The 24,704-nt window shown below is 40.2% G+C and overlaps 1 protein-coding gene across 3 annotated transcripts in view; it reads left to right on the top strand.

Annotated features, from left to right (window-relative positions):
- The window catches only part of WASF3 (WASP family member 3), a 114,807-nt gene that overhangs the window by 49,171 nt on the left and 40,932 nt on the right, over positions 1-24,704 (top strand). For all 3 annotated transcript variants that reach the window (XM_037527063.2, XM_037527064.2, XM_054701339.1), the window contains exon 3: positions 18,810-18,952. In XM_037527063.2, coding sequence (XP_037382960.1) covers positions 18,820-18,952 — 133 coding nt within the window. In that variant the 5' untranslated portion in view covers positions 18,810-18,819. The remainder of the gene's footprint in view (positions 1-18,809; positions 18,953-24,704) is intronic.

The raw sequence follows: 24,704 nt of genomic DNA on the forward strand, positions 1-24,704 counted from the left end.
TAAATAATTGTTCATTGAACTTTTGATATTATTCTCCTATCTCTTACCTATCTCCAGTAATCTGTTGTGTCCATAGCTTCATTGAGGCATAATTGACATACAGTAAACTATGCCTATTTAAATGTGTAATCTGAAAGTCTGACACACGTACTGAAGAGGCCATCGCCATAGAGAAGATCGTGAACTACTGTTACCCAAAAGTTTCTTCCTGGCTGTAAGGGCAGGAAGGGACAGTGCTGGATCTCTATGATTCAAGCACATGGGATAAAGAAGTCCTGGAGCCCTCAGTGGATTTTGCCGGCTTTTATTGGGATTTACCAGGTGCACGGCAGGCAGGGGTGCTGGTGGGCCAGAAGGCTGGCAGGCCTCCCAGCCCCCAGCAAGTCTTCACTCTGTCTGGGCTTTCCGGCGTTCTCTGGTGGTCTCTGCTTCTCTTTTGCTCTCGTTCTCTCTGCTATGCTGTTCCTCTGGTGTCCCCGTGACGCAACCCTTATAAGACCAGTCTCTCAGCACAGGTGTATCCACTTATGCATGTCCACACCCTACTCCAGGTGCCAGCCATCAGGCATGCATTCAGGATTGCAAGGATCCATCATCAATCCTAATGGCAGGAGGGCAGAAAAGCCTGATACTTTTTCACTTACACTACAATGGCCCTTTGTCACCTCCTTCCTCCTGTTTCTCTCCTACCTCCAGGAAACCACTTACCTGCTTTCTGTCACTGAAGATTAGTTTGCATTTGGTAGAATGTTATTGTGGAGAAAAAAAGGTCCTTTGTGTGGTTCCTGTATTCTCAGTATTTCACTACACTATTTTACTTCTGACACCAGCTGTGTAGGTTTTCCATACATCAAGCAGCCTCATCCCACCTTAGTATCCTGCAGTTTATTTTTTTAAAGATTTATTTATTTATGCATACAAGAACTAGGGTATAGGTCAGAGGTATGGGGAGGTGAGAGGATTCACCAGAGACAGAGTGGGGAGCAGAACAGGCACATCTACTTAAACACACTGCTGAGGGGAGCAGTGGGTGAGACAGGAGAGGTCTGCTGTGCCATGTGGGTAGCTCCCTGGCCAGGATCGAACTCATGCTGCAGTGGCTGCAGATAGTGCCATAGTGCTGAGACTCAACTGTTCCTTGTGCCGCCAGGGAGGTCCCTGTCCTGCAGTTTAAAACACAGTTCTGCCATTTTTTAATATGGAGATTATATCAGAATGCACAGGTTAAGGTTTCCATCCCACAGGATGCACCTGTACCCCCAATGCCAATTTCAGATGCTAGTTGCAAGTCTAGGTTGGTACTTGTGCTTCTGACAAACTGGCTATAAATTGGAGTTTCCCATAACCCCCTTCTCAGGTTTGATTAATTAGCTTGAACAGCTCACAGAACTCAGGAAATCAGTTTGCTTAGTAGATTGCAATGGTTTATTGCAAAGGATACAAATAAACAGCTGGGTGAAGAGATACATAGGATGAGACTTGGAAGGACTTCTGGCACAGGGCTCTGTTCCCATGGAGTTGGAACTTCCTACCCCTCTGTATGTGCATGCATCTGGTTCACCATTCTGGAAGCTCTCCAGTCCCTGAGCTTTTGTGTTTTTATGGAGTCTCCATTAGAAGTCAAGATTGATTCAATCAAGGGCATTGTGCCTGGACTCAATCACCAGCCCCTTCCCCTTCTCCATCTTCCCCTTCTCCAGGAAGGGAATTGAAAGTTTCAACCCTACAATCACGTGGTTGGTTCCTTTCTAAAAGTTCCTTTCTAAAAATACTCAGAGGGTTTGTTACAATGATCAAAAGACATAGGAAATCTCAAGAATTGTAGGAGCTCTGTGCCAGAAACAGCGATGAAGATCAGCTATATATTTTTCTTATTATAAACCACAGTATTATAGTTGTGTCAGTAGAATCATACAGTATATACTTTTTCTTTCATTCAGCAAAGTTATCTCTAGATGCATCCATGCTGTTGCATGTATCAATAATTCATTTCATGTTATTTTCAAGTAGTAATTTACTTACCCATTTATCTGTTGATGGATTTTTGGGTTTTTATTTGGAGGTTGTTTTGGCTATTACACATGAAGATGTATTAACATTCACATAGAAGTCTTTTATGTGGTGATATGCTTTTATTTCTTTTGCATAAACACCTAGGTGTGAAATGACTAGATCATATGATAAGAGTATGTGTTCAGCTGTGTTTTTATTGATGTACAGTTGGCATATATATTAGTTTTATGTGTACAACATAATGATTCAATATTTGAATATACTGTAAAAGGCTAACAGCAATAAGTCTAGTTAACATCTATTACCAGAGGGCATCCCCTGGTGGCTCAGGCTGTTGAGCGCAGTGCTATGAAGCTGTCCGCAGCCTCTGCAGCGCCGGTTCGATCCTGGCCAGCCGGCAGGGGTCCCACATGGCACGGCAGACCTGTCCTGTAGCGCCCGCTATTCCCCTCAGCAGTGTATTTTGTCAGTCTGCCTGTTCTGTTCCCCGCTCTGTCTCTGTGAATCCTCTCACCCTCCCGCGCATCTGGCCTGTACCATCGTTCTTGTGTAAATAAATAAATTAATCTTTAAAAAAAACTATTACCAGATAGTTATAAGACCTATTTTCCTTGTGATGAGGATTTTTAAGATCTATTCTCCTAGCAAAACACACACATACACGCACACGCACACACACACCCTCCGTATAATATTGTTAACTATAGTCACTGTTACATCCCCATGACATTAATTTTATAATTGGAAGTTTGTACCATTTGACCCCTTCAGTCATTGCACCCACCCCTTACCCCCTCCATGTTTAACTTTTTAAGAAACTGCTTAGCTTTGCAAAAAAAAAATGACTGTGTTATTTTCATTTCTTTTCAGCTGGATATGAGAGTTCTAGTTTCTCCACATCCTTACCACTTGGTATGGTCAGTCTTTTTAAAATTAGCCATCCTAATAGGTGTGTGGTGATATTGCACTATGATTTTCATTTGTATGTCCTTAATTACCAATGACTAGTGGTACTGGACATCTCTCAGATGATTATCTGTTTTCTGTTTAAAACTTTTTGAATAGCTTGTAATATTATTGAACGTTGAGATTTCTTTATATATTCTGCATGTAAACCTTTATGTGTTATGTATTTTTATTTATTTTATTAGCAATTTTTTCCTTTCTACCCCAAAATGAAAATTTTAGTAGTGCTTGGTACATTTAGACAGTATTAGCTATTACCCTAATATGTGAGTCCAGCCATTAACTCTTATTGTAATTACTTGGAGGGCCATGTAAGTACCTTCTTACTAAAAATGAAAAAAAAAAATCCATTTCTTGCCTTGTAGTGGTTACTTATTGATACATCCAGCATTTTGTAGTTGTTCGCACTTCATTATAACATTAGTCACTCAAGTATACCTGATTATATTCTTCTTTAAAAGACTTGGAACACATTTAGATCAAAGTGTCCCTAGACTCTTTAATACATTCACCCCATAGAGGTAACCATTGTTAAGAATTTGGTTGTGTTTTCTTCCAACCTGTGATAGACTTGTGCATATATAGGTACATAAAGGAAAGATATAGTGGTATTTGTACAAATGATATACTATTATCCTGAACCTTGCTATTTTCATTCATCGCTGTCTGAAAGATAACTCTGTATGTATTTAGTTTACTGCTTTTTTATCAGTTGGCTTTTCCCTGTTGGCAATTCCTAGCTTTCATTCTAACCAACAGTTTTCAGTAAGCATTCTTGTACATGAATCCCTGTATGGGTGAGAGCATACCTCTCAGAATAAGGAGTATAAATGCTAGGTCAAGGAGATGATAGTCTTAGTTTTATTAGCTATAACCCTTTGGAAGGGCAATATGATGGTATGTATATCTCTATAAACTAAGTCTGTTTCCCTGTCACTCCTGTGCTTGATACAATCACACTTAAATTTTTGCTATTATGATAAGGGAGAAATGCAGTCTATCTGTTGTTCCACTGTCATGATTACTCAGGTGATAGGGCATCTTCTTACCATTTGGAGGGAGTTCTTCACATTTCTCTGCCATGAATTGCCTGGGTCTTTCCATACTCTCTCTGTTGTATTTTTGGCTTATTCTTTTAATCTGATTGTGTTGTTTTTTACATTTTAGATATTATCTATCATTAATAGTGCTTTAGTTGTTGCAAGAATATAAAAATAGAGGGTTTTTTTTTTTTGTCAATTTGAGGGATTTTAACCCTAAAGAGAAGCCTAGAGTGGGCATTCCATTTATTCACTCACCTAGACTGGCTTTTATTTCTTCACTCCTTCTGTTCACATTATGTATAGCATTTGAAATAATTTCCTATAAATGAGCTGTCATCATGCAAACACACATACTCACGTTCTTATAAATGTCTCATTTCATTGAGAAGTATTTCTTAGCATTGATAGGGCATAAAAAATAACAGATTACCTGTAGTTCCAAATTGAGGAGGCAGAGATGGTCCTCTTTTCTTGTCCCAAATACCATGTTAAACTGCAGTTTTCCTTACCTTACCCCCACACAGTAATTTCTTCTAAGTCTTCTGAAAGATGAGTACATAGTCATAGTACTATGATATACATAGTCATAGCTATGTACTATGTATATACATAATACATAGTCATAGTACTATGACACATACACAGAGTCCTGGCAGATATCAAATGGGGTCTGAATTGCCAGGTGCTGATTCACAGTCAGCTGTTTTAGGCATAATGCTTCCTTGACCTGGGAGGTAGGATGGGACACAGATACTATCTGGATCTCTACAGTGGTTAACCAGAGGCCATTTATATAACAAAAAGTCATGTATATCAAATGTACTAAACAAGTAAGGGGGTTTCAGGTGGGAATATGAAGTTTACACATAGAACAACCAGGCAGCATAAGGAGTTGGGCCAGACAAAACCATTCATTTAATAAAATTATAAAAGCTCTTATGCAAATGGAACCTTGGGAATGTAGACCAACCTCTTCCTGTAAAAGTCAGGGGGTTATGGCAGAGGATCAGTGCTTTACACAGGTCAGGATTAGGAGTCAGAGGGGAGGAGAGGGAAGACAGGCATCATATTAGAAGTCCAGGATTACTTGGAGACAGAGGCAGACAAAGTTTGCTACCTTGGCTGCCTTCATATCCTGATAAGAGAGAGAAATAAAGTAGCCTTAGCTTGTTGATATATTTATAAATGGGAGTACAGAGGCAACATTTACAGATAGGAATGTGGTGGCCCAAGTACTCAGAAGTCAAGTTGAGTTTCTGATATGTAATCATCTTTGCTATGTCTTGGCAATCCAGGAGATTTTGGGTCTCTCTCTCAATCTCTCACTATAAAACAAGTTTATTTAGATCCATTCATATAAAAAATAATTATTAATTTTATTAAATGTCTGGTTTTATCTGGCTGGTCAAACAGGGAAGGAAAATAAATTGTTCTTAGTAAAAGCATCTTTGAGGTTCCAGAATTCGTAACATGCATCAGAATAAACTTTTATGCATATGAAATGTATAAAACAGGTGTAGGATAAGATACAGACCATATTTTATAGTTCCAAATGTACTGAGTATTCCGTTATATGGACACTAAGACTATAAAGTGGCATGCAAATAAATATTTTTTAGGATTATTTTACATCTAATAGGAATTAAGTTACTTAAATTTAAAAAAAAAATCCCAAAGTAAACAACATAAGAACAGATCCACTTTGTAACCCATAAAAGATATTATCAATTCTTTGATGTCCTCCAGAAATAGGTATTTAGGAGAGATTTCAGATGTATCATTGTAATGCTTTTTTCCTTGGGATACTGGTTTAGTTGTTGCTATTGTTGTTATTTAGTTGTCTATTTAGCAAAGACCAGATGACTATTTTTAAATAATAGAATGTTACTTCTGAGCCTTCAATAACATTCTTACATCCTCTGCTTATTGAGTAGCTTCCATGTGATGCAGGGTAATCTCCAGCCATGGTGATGCAGGGTAATCTCCTCCCTCCACCCCAGTGGAGTCTTTCTAATTATGTTTTAATTTCCCAGGGATGAGTGCTTGTCACTCAGTGACACTGAATTTTATTTATATGACTCCCTCTCTCACCACACCACTAATACCTTGAGGAAAGAGATTTTGTTTGAGTTTTATGTTTATTCTTTGTACTTTCACTGGTTAAAGCATAATGAAAGTGCACTCAGTGTTTGGCAAGCAGGTGAATCCAATATGATAGTTTCTGAAAGCCAACTGACTTGCTAACAGAAAGGAAGCAAAGAATACCAGAGCTGGAGGGAACATGGGAGACCAAATATGGTTTTTCAGAAGAGGAAACTGAACCACACCTTGATTAAACTTGCAGTCATTAGGGCAAGTGGCAGAGGTGGGACTAGCACCTGGGTTCCCCTGTTCCTAAGCCAGTGTTGTTCCTAACCCCGCCTTTCTGTTTCATCTTGGAGAAACATAGTGTCAAGAATAGCAAAATGTAAACATTTCTTGCAGTGAAATACAACTGACTACTTTTATGCAGTCTACATTCCCTTTCCCACTCCACTACTTTAGAACTTGTGCTTAACTAAGAGAAGTGAGGCAGGGTAGCTCTGGAAGACAACCTCTAGGTTGGGAGCTGAGAAAACTGAGCTGCTTTCTTTGGGTGTGGGGATATATTATTACTGGTATCTTCTGGGGAATGTCATTGGGCCTACAGGGTGCCATGAAACTGGGTTAAGCAGACATACCTCTTGCCTTTTAAAGTAAAAAGGACAGGGCCTCCCCAGTGGCGCAGCAGGTTGAGCACAGCGCTGTGAAGCTGTCAGCAGCCTCTTCAGTGCGGGTTTGATTCCCGGCCGGCCAGAGAGATACCCACATGGCGTGGTAGACCTCTCCTGTCTCACCTGCTGCTCCCCCTAAGCAGTGTATTTCAGTCTGTCTGCCTGTTCTGCTTCCCGCTCTGTCTCTGGTGAATCCTCTCACCCTTCTGCACCCCTGACCTGTACCCCAGTTCTTGTATAAAAATAAATAAATCTTAAAAATAATTTAAAAAGGACACAGTAGGATGTACTGTGGGAAGTCAGAAAAAGACAGCGTTCTGTCTCTAGATTCTGCATGGGTTGGAATAGGACCACTTCTGCTTGGATCACTTTTATTCTGAGGACAAAATTCGTGCATCCAAGTCAATGAAATTTAAAAGCTAGAACATCTGCAGTACATGCACATTTAGGTTGGTGTGTATAACACATCTGTGCAATGTGATTTTGCTCTTCCACACACTGCACTCTAATTGCCTGGCACACAGCAATCAGAGCAAAGGTTAACAGCATATCAAGAACAGAAATGACAGAACCATTAACATTGTCAGTTTCTGCAAACTGTGCACTCTCAACACTCACTGGATGGATGGATGGTCTTTATGGCTGCATCTCGGAGAACCTAGTCAATCAGTTTCGTGCACTCAACTATTTTTATTAGTAATATACCTTAAAATATGTAATAAGGACTCAATGCAGCTCATATAAATTACTCTGCATCCAGTCACCCCTTTTTGCAGTCACAACGTAGACAGTATATTCTATGCATGAAAGCTCTTATCCATACTAACACTGTAGTGGTATGCTTTTCCTTCTAAAATAGTTTTCTTACTTTGCGGTCTGTGCACACAAGTACTTAAGAGTACATCCAGATATCCAAGAATGTCAGTTTATTTTCCTTTCTCCTATGTGAATATAGGAGAATATAGTTTAAGTCTTAACAAAAAAAGTAGTTAATGTGTTCATCTTGTTCCTACCATGATAAATACAGTTTCTCTTCCAATCAAGTTGTACAGAGTTGGGAGAGAACATTGCTTCCATCAGTAGAAAGAGAAGAAGCCAGAATATCTGTAAAGACTGGTAAGCCTTCCTGAGTAGAAAAGGGACACTTGAGTTGTTTTATGTTTAGCAGAGCTTGGGAGAAATAGGTGACCACTGAAGAAGAGGGTAAAATGAGTTCTTAAGATTGAATGTGAGTTAACATAACAGTTTGCACTAACTGGCAGCCCCAGCTCAAGGTGACTTTACATTCACAAGCTCTTTTCTACTGGCTTATACCAGGTGCTCATAAGAAAGATAAGGGGCAATCCTGGAGACCAGATGAAACCCCCTTTGATGGTGTACCCATGTGTATGTGGAGGTGTCAGACCTGCATTGGGGGTCAGGCACACTGTATTGTCTGCTTCCCCAGGTCCTTTTCTCTTATGACCCAAAAGTTGTTGGGAGGGCAGCAAACCTGCTAGTCCCCAGGATCCAGGCAGTTACCTGTTGCTTCTAGTGGAGATCTAGGAACCCCTTTTACTACTCTTTGTAACCAGCGAAGATCCTTTGCTTCTGCAGAAATATGTAATAGCAAAACAGGATAACTTCTTAGGCCTACACTCTTTCACCAATACAAAGCAGAACTCTGCTTCTGACCACAAGGAGCAGGAAACTCTCAAGCCTGAGACAGACCAGTAAGAGGCAGATTTTAGCTGCCTTAGGGAAGAGAGGCACAGGTTGTGAAGAGGTCCTATTCTGATGTCCAGGTACACAGGTTCCTTCCTAAGATTTAGGCTGGACTAGGGAAACTGAGAACTTTCCCTGCAGCTATCAACAACCTAGTACCTAGAAACAAGGTAACAGCAATCCTCTGCTGGGGAGCACACATGTGGAGCAGGACCATCCAGGGGCACACACTGTAGGGCAGAGCAGAAATTACATTAATTTTGTAATTAAAGTAGATTTTGAGATGTTTATTATGAGGGGTAAGTGGAACATCACAATGATAATGGGGTCATTTCACCAAGAAAAACATAACCTTAAATATGTGTATACATTCAACAACAGACACTCACAATACATTTTAAAAAAACTGATATTATTGGCAGCTCAGCTTTGTTTCTCCATAATTCATAGAGCAAGTAAGCTAAAAATCAGTTAAAGATACAGAAAATCTCAGCAGTATATCATATGCAATGGTTCTTCACATTCTTTTGAAGTGTACATGGAACAGTCACCAAAACAAAACATTATGTGGGCTGTAAAACAACTGTCAACAAATTTATTTATTTTAAAGATTTATTTATTTATGCATGTAAGAACTGGGGTACAGGCCAGTGTTGTTGGGGTGTGTGTGAGAGAGGATTCACCAGAGACAGAGTGGGGAACAGAACAGACAGATTGACTGAAATACACTGCTAAGGAAAGCAGCGGGTGAGTCAGGAGAGGTCTGCTGCTCCATGTGGGCAGCTCCCTGGCTGGGGATTGAACTTGTGCTACAGTGGCTGTGGATAGCTTCAAAGGCTGTGTCTTAACCCCTTGCGCCACCAGGGGGGCCCAAATATCAACAAATTTAAAAGAAAGAAGATCAGATAAACCATGTACTCTGAATACAATGAAATTCAATGGAAAATAGGTGACAGTAAGATAACTGGAAAAATTCATCAGTTATTTGCATTACTAAAATGAATTTTCTTTTCAGGGAGGCTTTCCAAATGGTTTCTTTATGGGCAGAAATGGAGAATGAAGGGTCATTCAGAGAGCTTCATACTGTTTAAACATTTGTTAAATTGCTTCTGTTACTTTCTAAGTAATCATGCTACAGGAAAACTTCAGTATGTGGAATTTGAAAGAGGTCACATAATCTATTGGAAAGTAGGAACGTTGATTTAAAATAGAAAGCATGTTGCTTTGATTTTGAAATTCTTTAATCATTTACTTTAATTAGAAGTTAAATGCCACAGTTCAGCCATTTATTTGCATAATAAATAAAATTAGAGGGAAAATGTTAAGTATCTTATTTTAGTAATGAATGTAACATTAAGATTAAAGTGACAACATCATTAGTATCTTAATGGCGTACATTTTTGGCCCAACACACATTTTCATCAAGCCTCCCAGCAACTTGTAAGAAAGGCAGGGGAGGGCCTTCCTGGTGGTGCAGGCAGTTGAGCGCAGTGCTGTGAAGCTGTCCACAGCCTCTGCAGTGCGAGTTCGATCCCCACCAGCTGCGGAGATGTGCACATGGCGAGACAGACCTCTCCTGTCTTGCCTGCTGCTCCCCTCAGCGGTGTATTTCGTCAGTCTGCCTGTCCTGTTCCCCACTCTGTTTCTGGTGAATCCTCTCACCCTGCCGCACATCTGACCTGTACCCTAGTTCTTGTATAAATAAATAAATCTTAAAAAAAAAAGAAAGAAAGGCAGGGGAGATGTAGTTAGTATACACAGGATGGGTGGGGCTATTTTGATACAGTAATATGTAAATCTCTATATTCAGTGTTGCCTACTACCTTTTATGTATCTATTGTCCATTTTATCTATGCCATTCCCTGCTGGTAACTTACTCTTTTTTGTTTTTTTCACTCTACCTAGTCAGCAGTGGATATGTGTTACTGTTTACCATTAAAGTGAATTTGAGGACAACATGAATAGGTTATGGGGACAGTGAAGTGTGGTGTTACCATATTGAAGGGAAGGTCAGAGCCTAGGCTGGAAATTTTAAGAGATTCTTCACAAAAGGCATTATGAAGTGAAACTTGCTGCTCAGATTGCTGTGAACACATACAAATGCTTGAAAAATAAAAAATTGTGCGTATCTAGCTGCATCTCTTAAAAACCAAGATGTGCTAAAAGGTGAATCTATAGATGCTAGAAGCAAAGGGAATGAGAGGATGAATGGACACACAAGGGGCTGGAGGCTGGATTTACTGCTCCCACAACATGGAAATGTACCTGGGATAACCTGATCCCGAGTGAAAAACGAATACTGGGATTTTCTAAGGGTTATCACATCCCAATAAGAAACCCTTAACATCTGACATCCGACTGCAAAATTGAGGCATCCAGGAGAGAGTAGAAGTGTGGGAGCAGGGGAGGCAGGGTTCCGGTGGAACGTAGTGGAGGATTGTTGGGGCCCTTTGCTGGTGGACATTGGGTGAGAACATGTATTTGTAGAGGTTTCAATCCCTAAAACAAATAAAATGGTGTAAACCAACTGTATCTCAATTTAAAATAGAAAAGAAAAAGTTGAATAGAAAAATCGTGCTTAGCAACTCAGAAATAGCATGCCTTCCGCCTGGGGTGCCAGTAGTAAGAAAAGATGCACTCTTTAGTGAGAAATTAGAACCCTGCTCCTGGGCCAGTCTCAGTAGAAGCAAATTCAAAATTGCTCTCTCTCTAAGGAAACTCATGATAATAGAGTTCAGAGAACAAACCTCACCGTGAGAAAGTTTACAAGAATAAATTAGGCCTTCTAGGATGTGTCAGCAGATGGAACATACATGCATATATGACACACAGTGCACTTGCTTGCACACATGAGCACCTCTCACACACAAGCTCACTTGCACACAAAAAGTGACCACACCAAGTATGGAGGTAATTGATTAAATGGTATTTGCATCCTCCTGGAAGCAGACACCAAGACAGGATTAGGAGTAGGAGTGCAGGGATTGCAGAGGGGCCGGTGAGTTCCATGTTTGCCCCTCCCGGACCTGGTGGGAAGTGCACTGCTTCCTTCTCTCCCCGGTGATGGTCAGCTGCCTCTGCTGGTGTGGAGGCTCCTCTAGCACTTTTTGGTCTCTGGCAGAATGAATATAGAGGATCATGGCAGACTCAGAACTTGTAGTTATGTGGGATTAACTGTGGCAAGAGTGAGCCCCCTTTGGCAGTAGGCTCTCCAATCCCATGATTCAAGGATAGAAACTCCCAGACCCTCAGTGGGTGCTTGGCTGTGGTGCTGTGTGGTATACCATTCCTGCCTCCACACTTAACTTCTAAACCCAGGTGTCCTTGAGAAGGCTCCCCATTGCTCAGTGGCACCTTCTGACTGGAGGTTGTGGGCTTTGCTGACACCTACCATGATGGGCCTATTCCTAAAACTCTCCCACTATGAGGTGGGGCACTGGGGTGATGTGTGGATCCTGCTGGGCCTCTTCTGGAGACCAGCACTGCAGGCTGGAGAATTTTGTGTGCTTTTTGTTCAGTGCCTCTTCTGTGGTGAGATCTTTGCAATGGGAGGTAGCATGATACAGAAGTCTTCTCACTGTGCCCACTCCCAGTGTCTTTCTCCAGACGTCCTTATCACTGCTATTCTAGTTCTTTCCTTCCAGTCCCTGACCACACAGCCAGTCTGTTGACTACTTTCCAGGAATCTCTTAATATTCTCAGCTTACAAAGCAGAGTGAACTGAATGTATTACTCCCACCTCCACCTATGGGGAAGGTTTCCCCTTCACTGGCTTCCAGGGCCATCCCTGAACACCGCAATCATCAAGCTCTGTTCTATTTCTGGCTTGCATCCATGTATTGTCTATGAATTCAGTTCAGACTTTCCTTCCTCTTTCATCTAGATGCATGATTCCGTCATCTTGCCAGAGCTACAGGCATGGAGAGGTGGATGACTTGGAGACCTAGGTCTCCTGCTTGCATGTCTGACTTCCCTTTGGTTCTGCCTTGATGGATCTGTGATGGGACAGAACCAGGAGTGGTGACAGAACTATCTTATGGTGGTTTAATTGATTTAATAACATGGCTGACAAACTCAGGTCATTGTGGGGAACAGAATATGCCTGGCTTCTTGGGTTTCCATGGTCTCCATCAGGGCCTGGGCATACATCAAGAACTTTCTCAAAGGCATGTAGTTCTTGCTGTGATGACCTGGACTTCAGAATCCCAGGAGCATGAGTTTTGTTTCACCTGCAGCTTGCCACAGGCTCTGTAGTGTGAGTGGTGGGGACCACCCACCACTCTGCCTCTACACCATCCTGTTAGGTTGTTGGCAGCACAGCTGGACCATGTTGCTGAGTCCTTTCCTGAAAGCTCCAGGCCCCATTCACTTTCTGCTTTGTTACCCAGTCTGCTGTGTCACTCAGTCTGCTGTGTCACCCAGTCTGTGGGCCCACACAGTGTTCCTCCAGGACCCAACCTGACAGACACTGTGATTCCTGCTTTGTGGCAGCAAATTCAGATGCAGCCATTTGTCTTTTCTTTAGGAGGGGCTGTCCCAGAATGCCTCTGAACACCACTGGACCCACAGAAACTTCACTGCATTTGCCAGACCCCAAACATTCATAGGGTTTATCTCCCACACTGAGGAGTTCATGAGTCTTACTAAGACCTCCAGTGTACTAGCCGCTCACCATTCCTGGTTCTGTCAGTCAGCATAATGATGTCACTCTGCTCTCTTACTGGTCCCAGCACTGATATGCTGGGATTTCTTTTGTTTTCATTTGGTAACCAGGACGATAAATGCAGCTAATGAGAGGAGCACCTGTTAACTTGTGGGGGAGGGGCTTCTGCAACATCTTCTAGCACAGTGGTGTACTGTCACTTCCAGGGGTTTCTGATGGGGTGATGGAGAGGTGCTGGATTGAGCATTATCTGGGTGTTCATCATTATTTCATATTACAGTTTTCAGGATCCCAGGATTTCTCTGTTGCTGCCTGGACCTGTGTAATAGGACTGTCTTGACTGAGCATTCCAATGTTGTGCATGTTCTCACATTGGCTATTAATGGTTGGCTATTAATGGTTTGTTAACAGCTTTCAGTAGCTCATTATTCTTACACATTGCGTAAGTATAGCCTACCAATTCCCAGCCAACTCTGCTGTTTTTATTGGTATTTTTCCTTTTCTAACTATCAGTATTATTTTGCTTATCATGGCATTTCTTTATGCCAGAATCTTTTTCCAGGTGATTTTCCTGTGAAATCTTTAGCATTTGAACCATGATCTTATGTCGGAGCTGTTCACATCCTGCTTACCAATTGGTGCATCACCCTTTCACCTGCAGAGTGATATGTGGCAGGCTCCAAATCCCTACTTTCCCATCTGTTTTTTAAGACTACTCTCAGTTCCACTCATTTTAACCTAAGTCTTTTGAGAACCAAATGGCAAGTTGGGGTCACACCTGCAAGGTTTTGATTAGGGAAACTTTGTGAAAGGAAGTAGGAAGCTAGAAAAGACTGGAAGAGCCATCAAACCCCACATCTGACCACTGGAGAAGGAGTGGAGATGGTTGGGTGGAGGCCTTCTAGCCTAGTTGTCTGTGCTAAGGGAGCTTGAACAAAACCATTAGGCAGTTCTTGTCTTTGCCAGTTTCTCTCATTTATTTCACTCTAGTTTCTTGCTGGTGACTGACTTTCTAAGTCTACTTCATGTGGGGAAGAAGTTTTCCATTTCTGCTCTTCAAGAGAGCAGCAACTAAGCAGTAGATCAAGGCCCCACCTCCACATTCCTAAGGAAGAACTCTTGCCTGGCTTCAACTTTGCCTGGAGTCCAATTCACAGTTTTACCAAGCTGTATTTTTCTAAATAGAGAAAAGTTGGATAAACCACAGTTTTAACAGTAATGCCTTATGTAACTTCTAATAATTCTATGGTAAATAATGGATTAACAACTGATTAGCATATAGACGACTTTGAAGAATGATTTGGATGGGTCATAATTCTTCCAATGAAGAAATCAGGAGGCGTACTGGAGTAGTTTGTTGGTGACTAATGGGTTAGTTTTTGTTTGTTTTGTAATAGCAAATCATTTTTAAGAGTAATGATTCACTCAATATTTTCTCCTTTACCTCTTCAATTTATTCAAAACTAGATTAGTATCAGATAAAATAAAGGCTCTCTGTGAAGAAATGCATCTAGTAGAGTACTTCACACTAAATTGGAAAGCCACAAAAGTCATTGCTAGGTAATTAGAATAAAAAAAGCTACCAGACCCTTCTAAAATTGTAAGGAAAGAAGCATGTCCTCTCTCTGTTGTCTTTCATATTTAGACAAGTGTGGGAGCTCCAAATAAAGGAATGAAAACGGAATTAATTAAAGATGAAATATTGGAGCAACAGCAGACAGTGTCCAGAGAGAAGGCCGAATATGTATGACTCTGCTTGTGGTATATAATCATCAGACATGGTTTGAATGTTCAAATTGTGTTGTTTGCTGTGAAAGGCATTGTGGGGAACACAGAATTTGTAAACTCAGTCCCTAAATTCAGGCAGCTTATAGTCGTCCTTGGGAAGAAAGACAACCATCAGTCCTAGCCAGAGAGCAGCACACAGATGCTTGCAGATTGCTTGGAATAGTAAGTAGAGAAGTGAATGAATAGCTGACGTGATGTCGCTTCTGAATCCTTCTCAAACCTCCTTGTAGTTTCAAAGTACTGTATATTATTAGAAAATGTGAGGTATGGTGAGGCCCACAGATCAGGAGACAACTGCCATTGAAAAGACACAGTTACAGACCTCAGGAGGGCCGTGCCCTACGGGAGGGGGGGGGGCATGGAGGGGATGGGAGGGGAGGGACACACAGGGAAGACCCAGGGTCAGTCAGGAGGCAGAGGGAGTGAAGGAGGAACTGGGGGCAAGAACCTTTATTGTGCCTTTTTATTTGAAGGAACGAGTGAGGCAAGGTGGACAGGTTTAGGATCATTTCAGAAGGCATACTGTTGTCCAGGTGTTGTGGTGCCTGGTCAGGGAAGTATTAGGACAAGGCAGTAATGAGACTGAGTGTGAGAGCTCAAAAAAGGAGGTGCTGGGCTCCGGACTGGTAGATGTGGACATAAAAGGAGGCTCCTGAGTGAGTGTACTAGCTCCAGGAATTGACTAACTCTGGAAGGGGACGATTTCCAGGGTCAGCAAAGTCCCAGGTGTCAAAACATCAGAATATTGAAAAGAGAAAAAAGACATGGTTAATAGACCCTTATAGAGTTAAGTGTTTCTCTTTTGTGCGCTAATGACATCATTAGCAAGTCTCCAGGTCAGTCCTCCAACAAGTCGGCCAAGTACAGCGGTGCTCCCAGTGCCTCCCCTATTAAGTCAGCAGTTCACTGTGACCCAGAGAGGGATGTCTTCAACACAGACAGGGCCTTTGTCAGGGCTGGGGTGGGCACAGAGCAGGGCGAGAGCGCTTCAAGTGAGAATGTCAGTAAAGCCTTGTGTGGGCAGCAGCCTGTGCTAGCTCCCAACAGGCTGTAATGACAGGCATATCTGGCATTAATTAGGGAGTTGCTCAGTTCAGGGACAGGGGAAGACTGTATTTATAGCTTTGGACATGTTTTAGACATGCAGGGGGAGTGCTGTGTAGTATGTGCATAATGAAGATTCTATGTATTTGAACATTTTAGGTCCAGAAAAGTGAGGGTTTTGGGCTGGGGAGATGCTATATGAACAAGTTTCTAAGCAAAGATGTAAAAACATGGGGAAAGAATGACATTCCATCATCCTTTATAAATACAAAATGATTGTGGAAGAGAGGGATTATCTGTCTATCTATCTATCTATCTATCTATCTATCTATCTATCTATCCATCCATCCATCCATCTATCCATCTATCCATGCACACACAGCATTCAGCTCCTAATCTTACATTTATCCCAAATCTTGTAAAAGTCTCTTTTGAGAAATTATTTAAAAGCTAATTTACTCTTGGGCCACTTTCACAAACCAGCATTACAAGCAGACTGCAGGTGAATTCAGAGCCCCGTGGTACATCCAGCTTGTTAGCTTTTCTCTGTCAGCCCTAGAAGCTTTTGCTGCCTCAACCCTCCCCCTTATCGCTCCGTGCTTCTTTATGGACATCTTGGTTTTTGTTGCTTAATTTCCTTCTTGTTCCCATGGAATCAGTCCCTGCTGATCAGTTCTCAGTATTTTTCTTTCCTGTACTTTTCTGTTTTTATTAAGTTTATTAATCATTTTTCCTTTTATCCATGTGAGAAGTTCTAGTATTCTAGTTTATCTTCCTGTGATTAGTTACCGTTCTGTTGCTTTAATTGATTTTCCCAGAAAGAAATGACAACTCACAGTAAATCTTGTACTCTTTAGCCTTGAGATTTGTATATCCAGAATTTTCAGTCTTCTTCCTTGGGTGCATATCTCTCTTACATAATTTTATGTAAATATTTCTATCTCCTTTCTGTGGTTCAGCCTTATCCTCAACTAGTGAACTGTTCCTTTTACTATTTGTATAATAATAAATAACATTTTAACAACATAAAAGATAAATTAATATAGTTAGTTCCATTATTTCGATATTACAGTATGCCAAGCACTATTGTGATTTATATCTGTATGAACTCATTAAATCCTCACTCTATGAGGTAAGGTGCTATTGTTACTCCCATTTTACAGGGACTAAACTGAGGCACAAGAGAGATGAAGTGATGTTCTGTTGGCATTGAGTCTGAAAATATTGTCATTATGCTCAACCACCACCTTAATGGATGTAAAGCAGAATAGTAAATGAAAGCAGTGTGTAATTCAGCATACCTTTTCCTTCACAGCTGCCATTCTGCTCTCCTTTGCGTCATTCCCCACATACCAGTGCTGCATGATCCTTTGTAAGGGAGCTCTCCTTCACCCTTCAGCAGTCACATCCACAGAGGGGCAGCTTGGAGAAGGGAACTGAGGAGTGGCGGGGGCAGCTTGGAGAAGGGAACTGAGGAGTGGCGGGGGCGGGGGCGGGGGCGGGGGGGGGGGGGGGGGGGGGGGGGGCCCTCGGGGGCTCGGAGGGCGCAGATCTCTTTTACCATTTAGTTGTTTTAACTAAATATGCCCTAACCCTGTAGCTGTGCCTCATGCCTCGAGTTCAGATCCTTCCGTTCACCTTTTCCAGAGAGTATAGCTTTCTTTACTTTCTCCCTTTCTTTAAAGGGAGAAAGAATTCTTAAGTGGATTTTTTTTTTTTTTTTTTTTTTTTTTTGTGGGACCCAGCGCTCAGCCGCTGAGCCACCAGGGGAGGCCCTCTTAAGTGGATTTTAAAAGCCAGCTCTTCTGTTTTCATATGCCTCCTTCCCCCTGTTTCATAGATACCTGTTTCTGTTCCTGAGCACTGTGGGGGCTGGTCAGCTTACTTCCATCTCTATTTGCAGCCAAGTTGTGGCCTTGTCCATTTCTTAAATTTAAACAGCCCACAATTTTGAACTCTTGTTCCTGCTGCTGTTAGTACTTGTAAATTTAACCTTTTCTCTCTCGTTTTACTGGGAAGGTAGGGAAAATAAAAATGTATATATTTTTCTATAAAAGTAAGATTGACTGGGAATCAGTCAAAACTGGGAATAAGTTTTCAAGGGAATTAAAAATGCATTTCCTAATCTACAAAGAACTGACATGACTCAACAAAAATGAAGTAAACAACCCAGTCAAAAAATGGGCAGAAAAGCTAAAAAAGAAACTTCTCCAAAGAGGAAATGCATATGATCCAGCAATTCTAATCCTAGCTATCTACCCAAAGGACACCTGCACCCCTGTGTTTATTGCAGCACTATTTACAATAGGTAAGCTATGGAAACAACCCAAATGCCCAAAAATAGATGACTGGATTGAGAAGATGTGGTATAGATATGCAATGGAATATTACTCAGCAATCAGAAAAGATAAACTCATGCCATTTGAAGCAACATGGATGGAGCTGGAAGGGATCATGCTCAGCGAAATAAGCCAGAAGGGAAAAGAAAAACATAGGGGGAATGTAGAGGATCAAATAAGGGATCAGGGAAAAAAAGTAATTATAATAAAGTAAAAATCAAAATCAACAAGCAGTGTAACCAGAGACATTCTGCAAGGGTGGAGAAGGGAGGAGGATCAAAACAGGGGTGGGAAGAGCACAAGGACTATGGTGATGGTGCACAGGTGAATTGGTGGTGGGAATTTTACGGGGACTATAACGGAGATGAAAATGCATACATTGTACAAAAATGAAAAATGATGTAAAAATATATAAAATAATAATTTAAAACATCTTAAAACCCTACATTTCCTAAAATGTATGAACTTTGAAAAAAATGTCTTTTTAAATTTTTAGATTGTGAGCCATGCCTTTAGTGAAGAGGAACATCGAGCCCCGGCACTTGTGCCGGGGAGCCCTGCCCGAAGGGATTACCAGTGAACTTGAATGTGTAACCAATAGTACTCTTGCTGCTATCATCCGCCAGCTAAGCAGTTTAAGTAAGTCATTTCATTTCTAGAATGCCATTTTTTGATTACCAATGCCATTTTATTTAATTTTAATATTAGCAAATGGATTCTTATTCAATAATGATGTGATTGTCCAATGAAAAGCTGTGGCTTTGAAGGAAAGATGCATCCTCTCTCCGGGACTGCCCAGTATGCACCCTCACTGGTCTTGTGATGCCAACTTTATGTGCTAAATATGTAAAATAAGTTAGAATCAACCAATTCACAAGTTATTAGATAAGATCAAATGTGAATTTAAACCAGTGCTCATTTTTAAAACAAAGGTCAAATAACTGGTAGTTTTTCTCAAAACTTCAATGAATTATTTTGTTAAACTTGATCAGGACTAGTTGATTTTTCAAAATATATTGATAAGTTGATAAGCTTATCAAAATATATTGAAGAATTGAAAAGTAGTTAATATCTGTAATACACCTGGCACAGAATAGATGTTCAATAACTATTTGGTGATTGAATAATATTCCAAATGAATTTTAAAAGAGGCCTTAAATAGTAGTGATTTTTTCTGATTTTTACTTATTAAAAGTTAAATACAGGTATTGACTTCCAAATTGAGGTAAAATATGATTATGGCACATACACAGTACCATGTGCATTGGTTATATAAACAAGTGAATACAAGCATAAGAAAGAAAAAACTGTTATTCCAAATTGGAACATTAATATGAAATACTCAAGGAATATTATATGGTTTTTAAAAATCAAATATGCATGAAAATGCTTTTTCCTTCAAAGCTTTTTGAAATTGCAGTGTTTTTCCTTAACTTTTACATTTATATTGTGATCTTGTTTTCTCACTTTGTCCTACTTGTTTTTGGTTTAGATGGTTTACACAGCATTTTTGGTGACAGTTTTTCACAGTTAAGTTTTCAGAAACTGTTAATAACTAGAAAATCCTCCATGAAATTTGACATATTGGTAGCCTCAAGCACAAGAGAATGTTTTGAAAAAGAATTCAAGTATTTTTATTTACTTTGAAGAAGAAATTGTGAATAAGTATTATTTCCTTCAGATAAATTGTACTGTATAGTTATTGATACCTTTTTAATATAGGGTATATATAATCATTGGCTAAGGCAATAGTAACTTGGAAATTACTTAAAATGTTTTTTCAATGATTTCTTCTGGAATCTAAACTAATTGCAATTGACTTTGATAGTGGTTATTAATAATGATTGATCCATTATCTATAGAACTACAGTCAATGATTGTAGTTACAGGGAGATACTTATAAATTATTGAAAAGTAAAAAAGTTTCTATTTGCACTCATACATTTTTTGTAAGAACACCTTAGTCTTGGAGCCTCCCTTGGTGGCTCAGGCGGTTGAGCACTACACTGTGGAGATGTCTGCAGCCTCTGCAGCACGGGTTCGATCCCAGTGGGCTGGCGAGATACCCACATGGCACAGTAGACCTCTCCTGTCTCACCTGCTGCTTCCCTCACAAGTGTATTTCGGTTGGTCTGCCTGTTTTGTTCCCGCGCTGTCTCTGGTGAATCTTCTTTTTTTTTTTTTTTTTTTTTTTTTTACACCTTCAACTAGCTATTAGTTGGTGAGACTCATTAACTATTCACATTTGTCTGCCCTCATTCAACTCCTAGCAACTGCAGTTATAGCCCTATTTAAAATAATAGAGTGAGATTGGTAACATTACTGATTTAACAGAAAATTAGAAGACTCACATTCACAGAGTTTAGGTAATTGACACCAACAGCACTTTTTTTTTTTTTTTTTTTATTTATTTTTTTTTAAATATTAAATTTTATTTTTATATTCCCCATACAATTGCAAACGCCCAATCCTTCTCCCGCCCCACCCCCCAAAAAGTGTCTCTGGTTCATAGTTTTTTGTTGATTTTGATTTTCACTTTCTTATATTCATTTTCCTGGTCCCTTATTTAAGTTTTCTAGATTCCTGCTATGAGTGAGACCATCCGGTATTTTTCTTTTTCTTTTTGGCTTATTTCGCTGAGCATGATCCCTTCCAGTGCCATCCATGTTGCTGCAAATTGCATGTGTTTATCTTTTTTGAATGCTGAGTAATATTCCATGGTATATATGTACCACATCTTCTTGATCCAGTCATCTATTTTTGGGCATTTGGGTTGTTTCCAAAGCTTAGCTATTGTAAACAGTGCTGCTATAAACATAGGAGTGCAGGTGCTCTTTGGAATTGATGTTTCTGTGTCCTTTGGGTAAATACCTAGGAGTGGAATTGCTGGATCATATGGAAGCTCTATGTTTAGTAGGTCCAGAAATCTCCACACAGCTCTTCTGGTGAATCTTCTTATCCTCCTGCACATCTTGCCTGTACCCTGATTCTTATATAAATAAATAAATCTTTGAAAAAAAGAATGCCTTAGTTTTGTTTTTATGGTTGAAATATCTTTTGGCATAGATATTGACATGATGAAAACCAACATAAACTGTTAAAGTTTTAATAATCAGGCTGTATCTCATGCTATGATTTTCAACATAGTGTTGTATTAATTGTGTGTATGACACTGTGTCACACCATAAACTACCCACACAGTATGTTTTGTTTCACATAGTCCACTCGTGGTTGGCAGAATATTAATAGCTTCTCCAAAGACATCCTCATATTAATGCGTGGAACATTTTGCTGTGTTAAATTATCCATCTTGGGCCAAGGTAATCACAGAGGTCCCTGAAATGTGGAAGGAGGTAAAAGAGTCCATGTCAGAGTGATGTGACATGAGAAAGAAAGATGGAAGAAGAGGCATAGAACCAAGGAGAGCAGCCAGCAAACTGGAAAAGGAAAGGAAATGGATTCTCCCCTGCAGCCTACCGAAGGAACACTGCTCTGCCAACACTTTGATTTTAGCCAAATAATATCCATTCAGACCTTGAACTCCAAAACCGTAAGACGATAAATTAGCATTGTGTAAAGCCACTGAATTTGTGGTAATTGATGCACCAATAGCAGAAAACTAATGTACCACCCTACCCTTGGCTATGTTTTCCATGCATAATCCACTGTGGCTTTGTGTATAGACCAGACCTCAAGACTTAGTTAACCTTAGTCAGGCTGATCTAACTTCAGGGGATCTTAACCCTGCTTCTGTTAGACTCACTTGGGGGGCTTTAAAACAAGAGGCCTCGAATCACACCAGAGAATCTGGTTGTATTGCACCAGAGATGTGATCTATGAAGTTAGACACCGGGTGTCTGGATTACAAAGATAAATTAGATCAGGCTTAGTCTTTCTGGTGTGAACTCAGACTACAGTGCATTTCCTAGTTAGCATGACTTTGTTAGTATAGTTTGAAGTCAGGGCGTGTAATACCTCTGTTCTTACCCTATTTAGTCAGGAGAGCTTTGACTATTCAAGGTTTTTTGTGATCCCATATGAAAGTCAGCAGTATTTGTTCCATTTCTTTGAAGAATGTCATTGAGATTTTTATTGGAATTGCACTGAATCTGTAAATTGCTTCAGGTAGAAAAGCCATTTTAATAACGTTGATTCTTCCGATCCATAAGAAGGGAAAGTTTTTCCATTTCTTTGTGTCTTCTTCCTTTTAAGTGTTTTATAATTTTCCTTGTGTAGGTCTTTCATTTCCTTTGCTAGATTTATTCTTAGATACTTAATTTTTTTGGTACAGTTGTAAATGGGATGGTTTTCTTAATTTCTTCCTCTCCAGACTGTTCGTAATCAGAAAGCTACTGATTTTTGTGTATTGATTTTGTAACCTGCTACTTTACCGAACTGGTTTATTGTTTTGATTAGTTTTTCCATGGATTTTTAGTGTTCTCTCTGTATTATCATATCATCTGCAAATAGTGATAGCTTTATTTCTTTCCCAGTATGGATTGCTTTTATGTCTTTCTTTTGTCTAATTACTCTAGCTAGGACTTACAGCATTATTATGTAAAGCAGTGGTGAGAGTGGACATCTTTGTCTTGTTCCAGATCTTAATGGAAAAGCTTTCCATTTTTCACCATTAAGAATGATGTTAGTGGGGCCTCCCCTGTGGCGCAGCGGTTGAACGCTGGGTTGCGAAGTTGCCCGCAGCTTCTGCGGCGCCGGTTTGATCCCCAGCCACCGGTGGAGGGTCCCGCATGGGGCGCAGACCTCTCCTGCTGCCCGCTGCTCCCCTCAGCAGTGTACTTCGGTCCTTCTGCCTGCTCTGTTCCCCACTCCGGCTCTGGTGAATTCTCTCACCCTCCCGCGCTTCTGACTGTACCCAGAGCTTGTATAAATAAATAAATAAATCTTAAAAAAAAAAAAGAATGATGTTAGCTGTGGGTTTATCATATTTGGCTTTTATTGTGTTATGATATATTCCTTTTATCTCAAGTTTTTCAAGGGCCTTCATCATAAATAGATGTTGAACTTGATTAAATGCTTTCTTGGCATCTATCAATATGATCTTGTGGTTTTTCCTTTTTTGTTGTTCATGTGAATTACATTTAGTTGATTTTTGGATGTTGAGCCATCCTTGTGTTCCTGGAATAAGTCCCACTTTGTCATGGTGTATAATCCTTTTGATGCATTGTTGGGTTGTGCTTGTTAAGATTTTATTGAGAATTTAGCAACTGTTTTCTTTAGGGAGATTGGTCTGTAGTTTTCTTTTCTTGTGTTGTCTTTGGTTTTGGCATTAGTGTAGTGTTGGCTTTGTAAAATTTATTTCAAGTATTTCTCAATTTTTATTTATTTTTTTAATTTGATTTTTTTTAATAATAAATTTTATTTTTATATTCCCCATACAATTGCAGCCCCCCCATTCTGACCCCAATCCCTCCCCTCCCACCCCTGCCCCCTAAAAGTGTCTGTGGTTCGTAGTTTTTTGTGATTTTGATTTTCACTTTCTTATAGTTATTCGTTTTCCTGGTCCCTTATTTAAGTTTTCTAGATTCCTGCTATGAGTGAGACCATCCGGTATTTTTCTTTTTCTTTTTGGCTTATTTCGCTGAGCATGATCCCTTCCAGTGCCATCCATGTTGCTGCAAATTGCATGTGTTTATCTTTTTTGAATGCTAAGTAATATTCCATGGTATATATATACCACATCTTCTTGATCCAGTCATCTATTTTAGGGCATTTGGGTTGTTTCCAAAGCTTAGCTATTGTAAACAGTGCTGCTATAAACATAGGGGTGCAGGTGTTCTTTGGAATTGATGTTTCTGTGTCCTTTGGGTAAATACCTAGGAGTGGAATTGCTGGATCATATGGAAGCTCTATGTTTAGTAGGTCCAGAAATCTCCACACAGCTCTCCACAGTGGTTGGACCAGTTTGCACTTCCACCAACAGTGCAGAAGAGTTCCTTTTTCTCCACACCCTCGCCAACATTTGTTGTTGCTAGTTTTTTTAATATGTGCCATTCTCACTGGTGTAAGATGGTATCTCATGGTAGTTTTGATTTGCATTTCCCTGATGACAAGTGATGTTGAACATTTTTTCATATGCCTGTTGGCCATTTGCATTTCCTCTTCAGAGAAGTTTCTTTTTAGCTCTTCTGCCCATTTTTTGACTGGATTATTTTCTTTGTTATTGTTGAGTCTCATCAGCTCTTTGCAGATTTTTGTGATCAGTCCTTTATCATTAGTGTTGGGTGCAAAAATGTTCTCCCAGTTGGTGGGGTTTCTCTTTGTTTTTGTTATTGTCTCTTTTGCTGTGCAGAAGCTCTTTAATTTGATGTAGTCCCAGCTGTTTATCTTTGCCTTCACTATCACTGCTTTGGGTGATTTTTAAAGAGTTTTT

The sequence above is a fragment of the Talpa occidentalis genome, unplaced genomic scaffold (assembly GCF_014898055.3).
Source record: "Talpa occidentalis isolate TD23 unplaced genomic scaffold, MPIMG_talOcc4v2.1 talOcc4.5, whole genome shotgun sequence".
Lineage (NCBI taxonomy): Eukaryota > Metazoa > Chordata > Mammalia > Eulipotyphla > Talpidae > Talpa > Talpa occidentalis.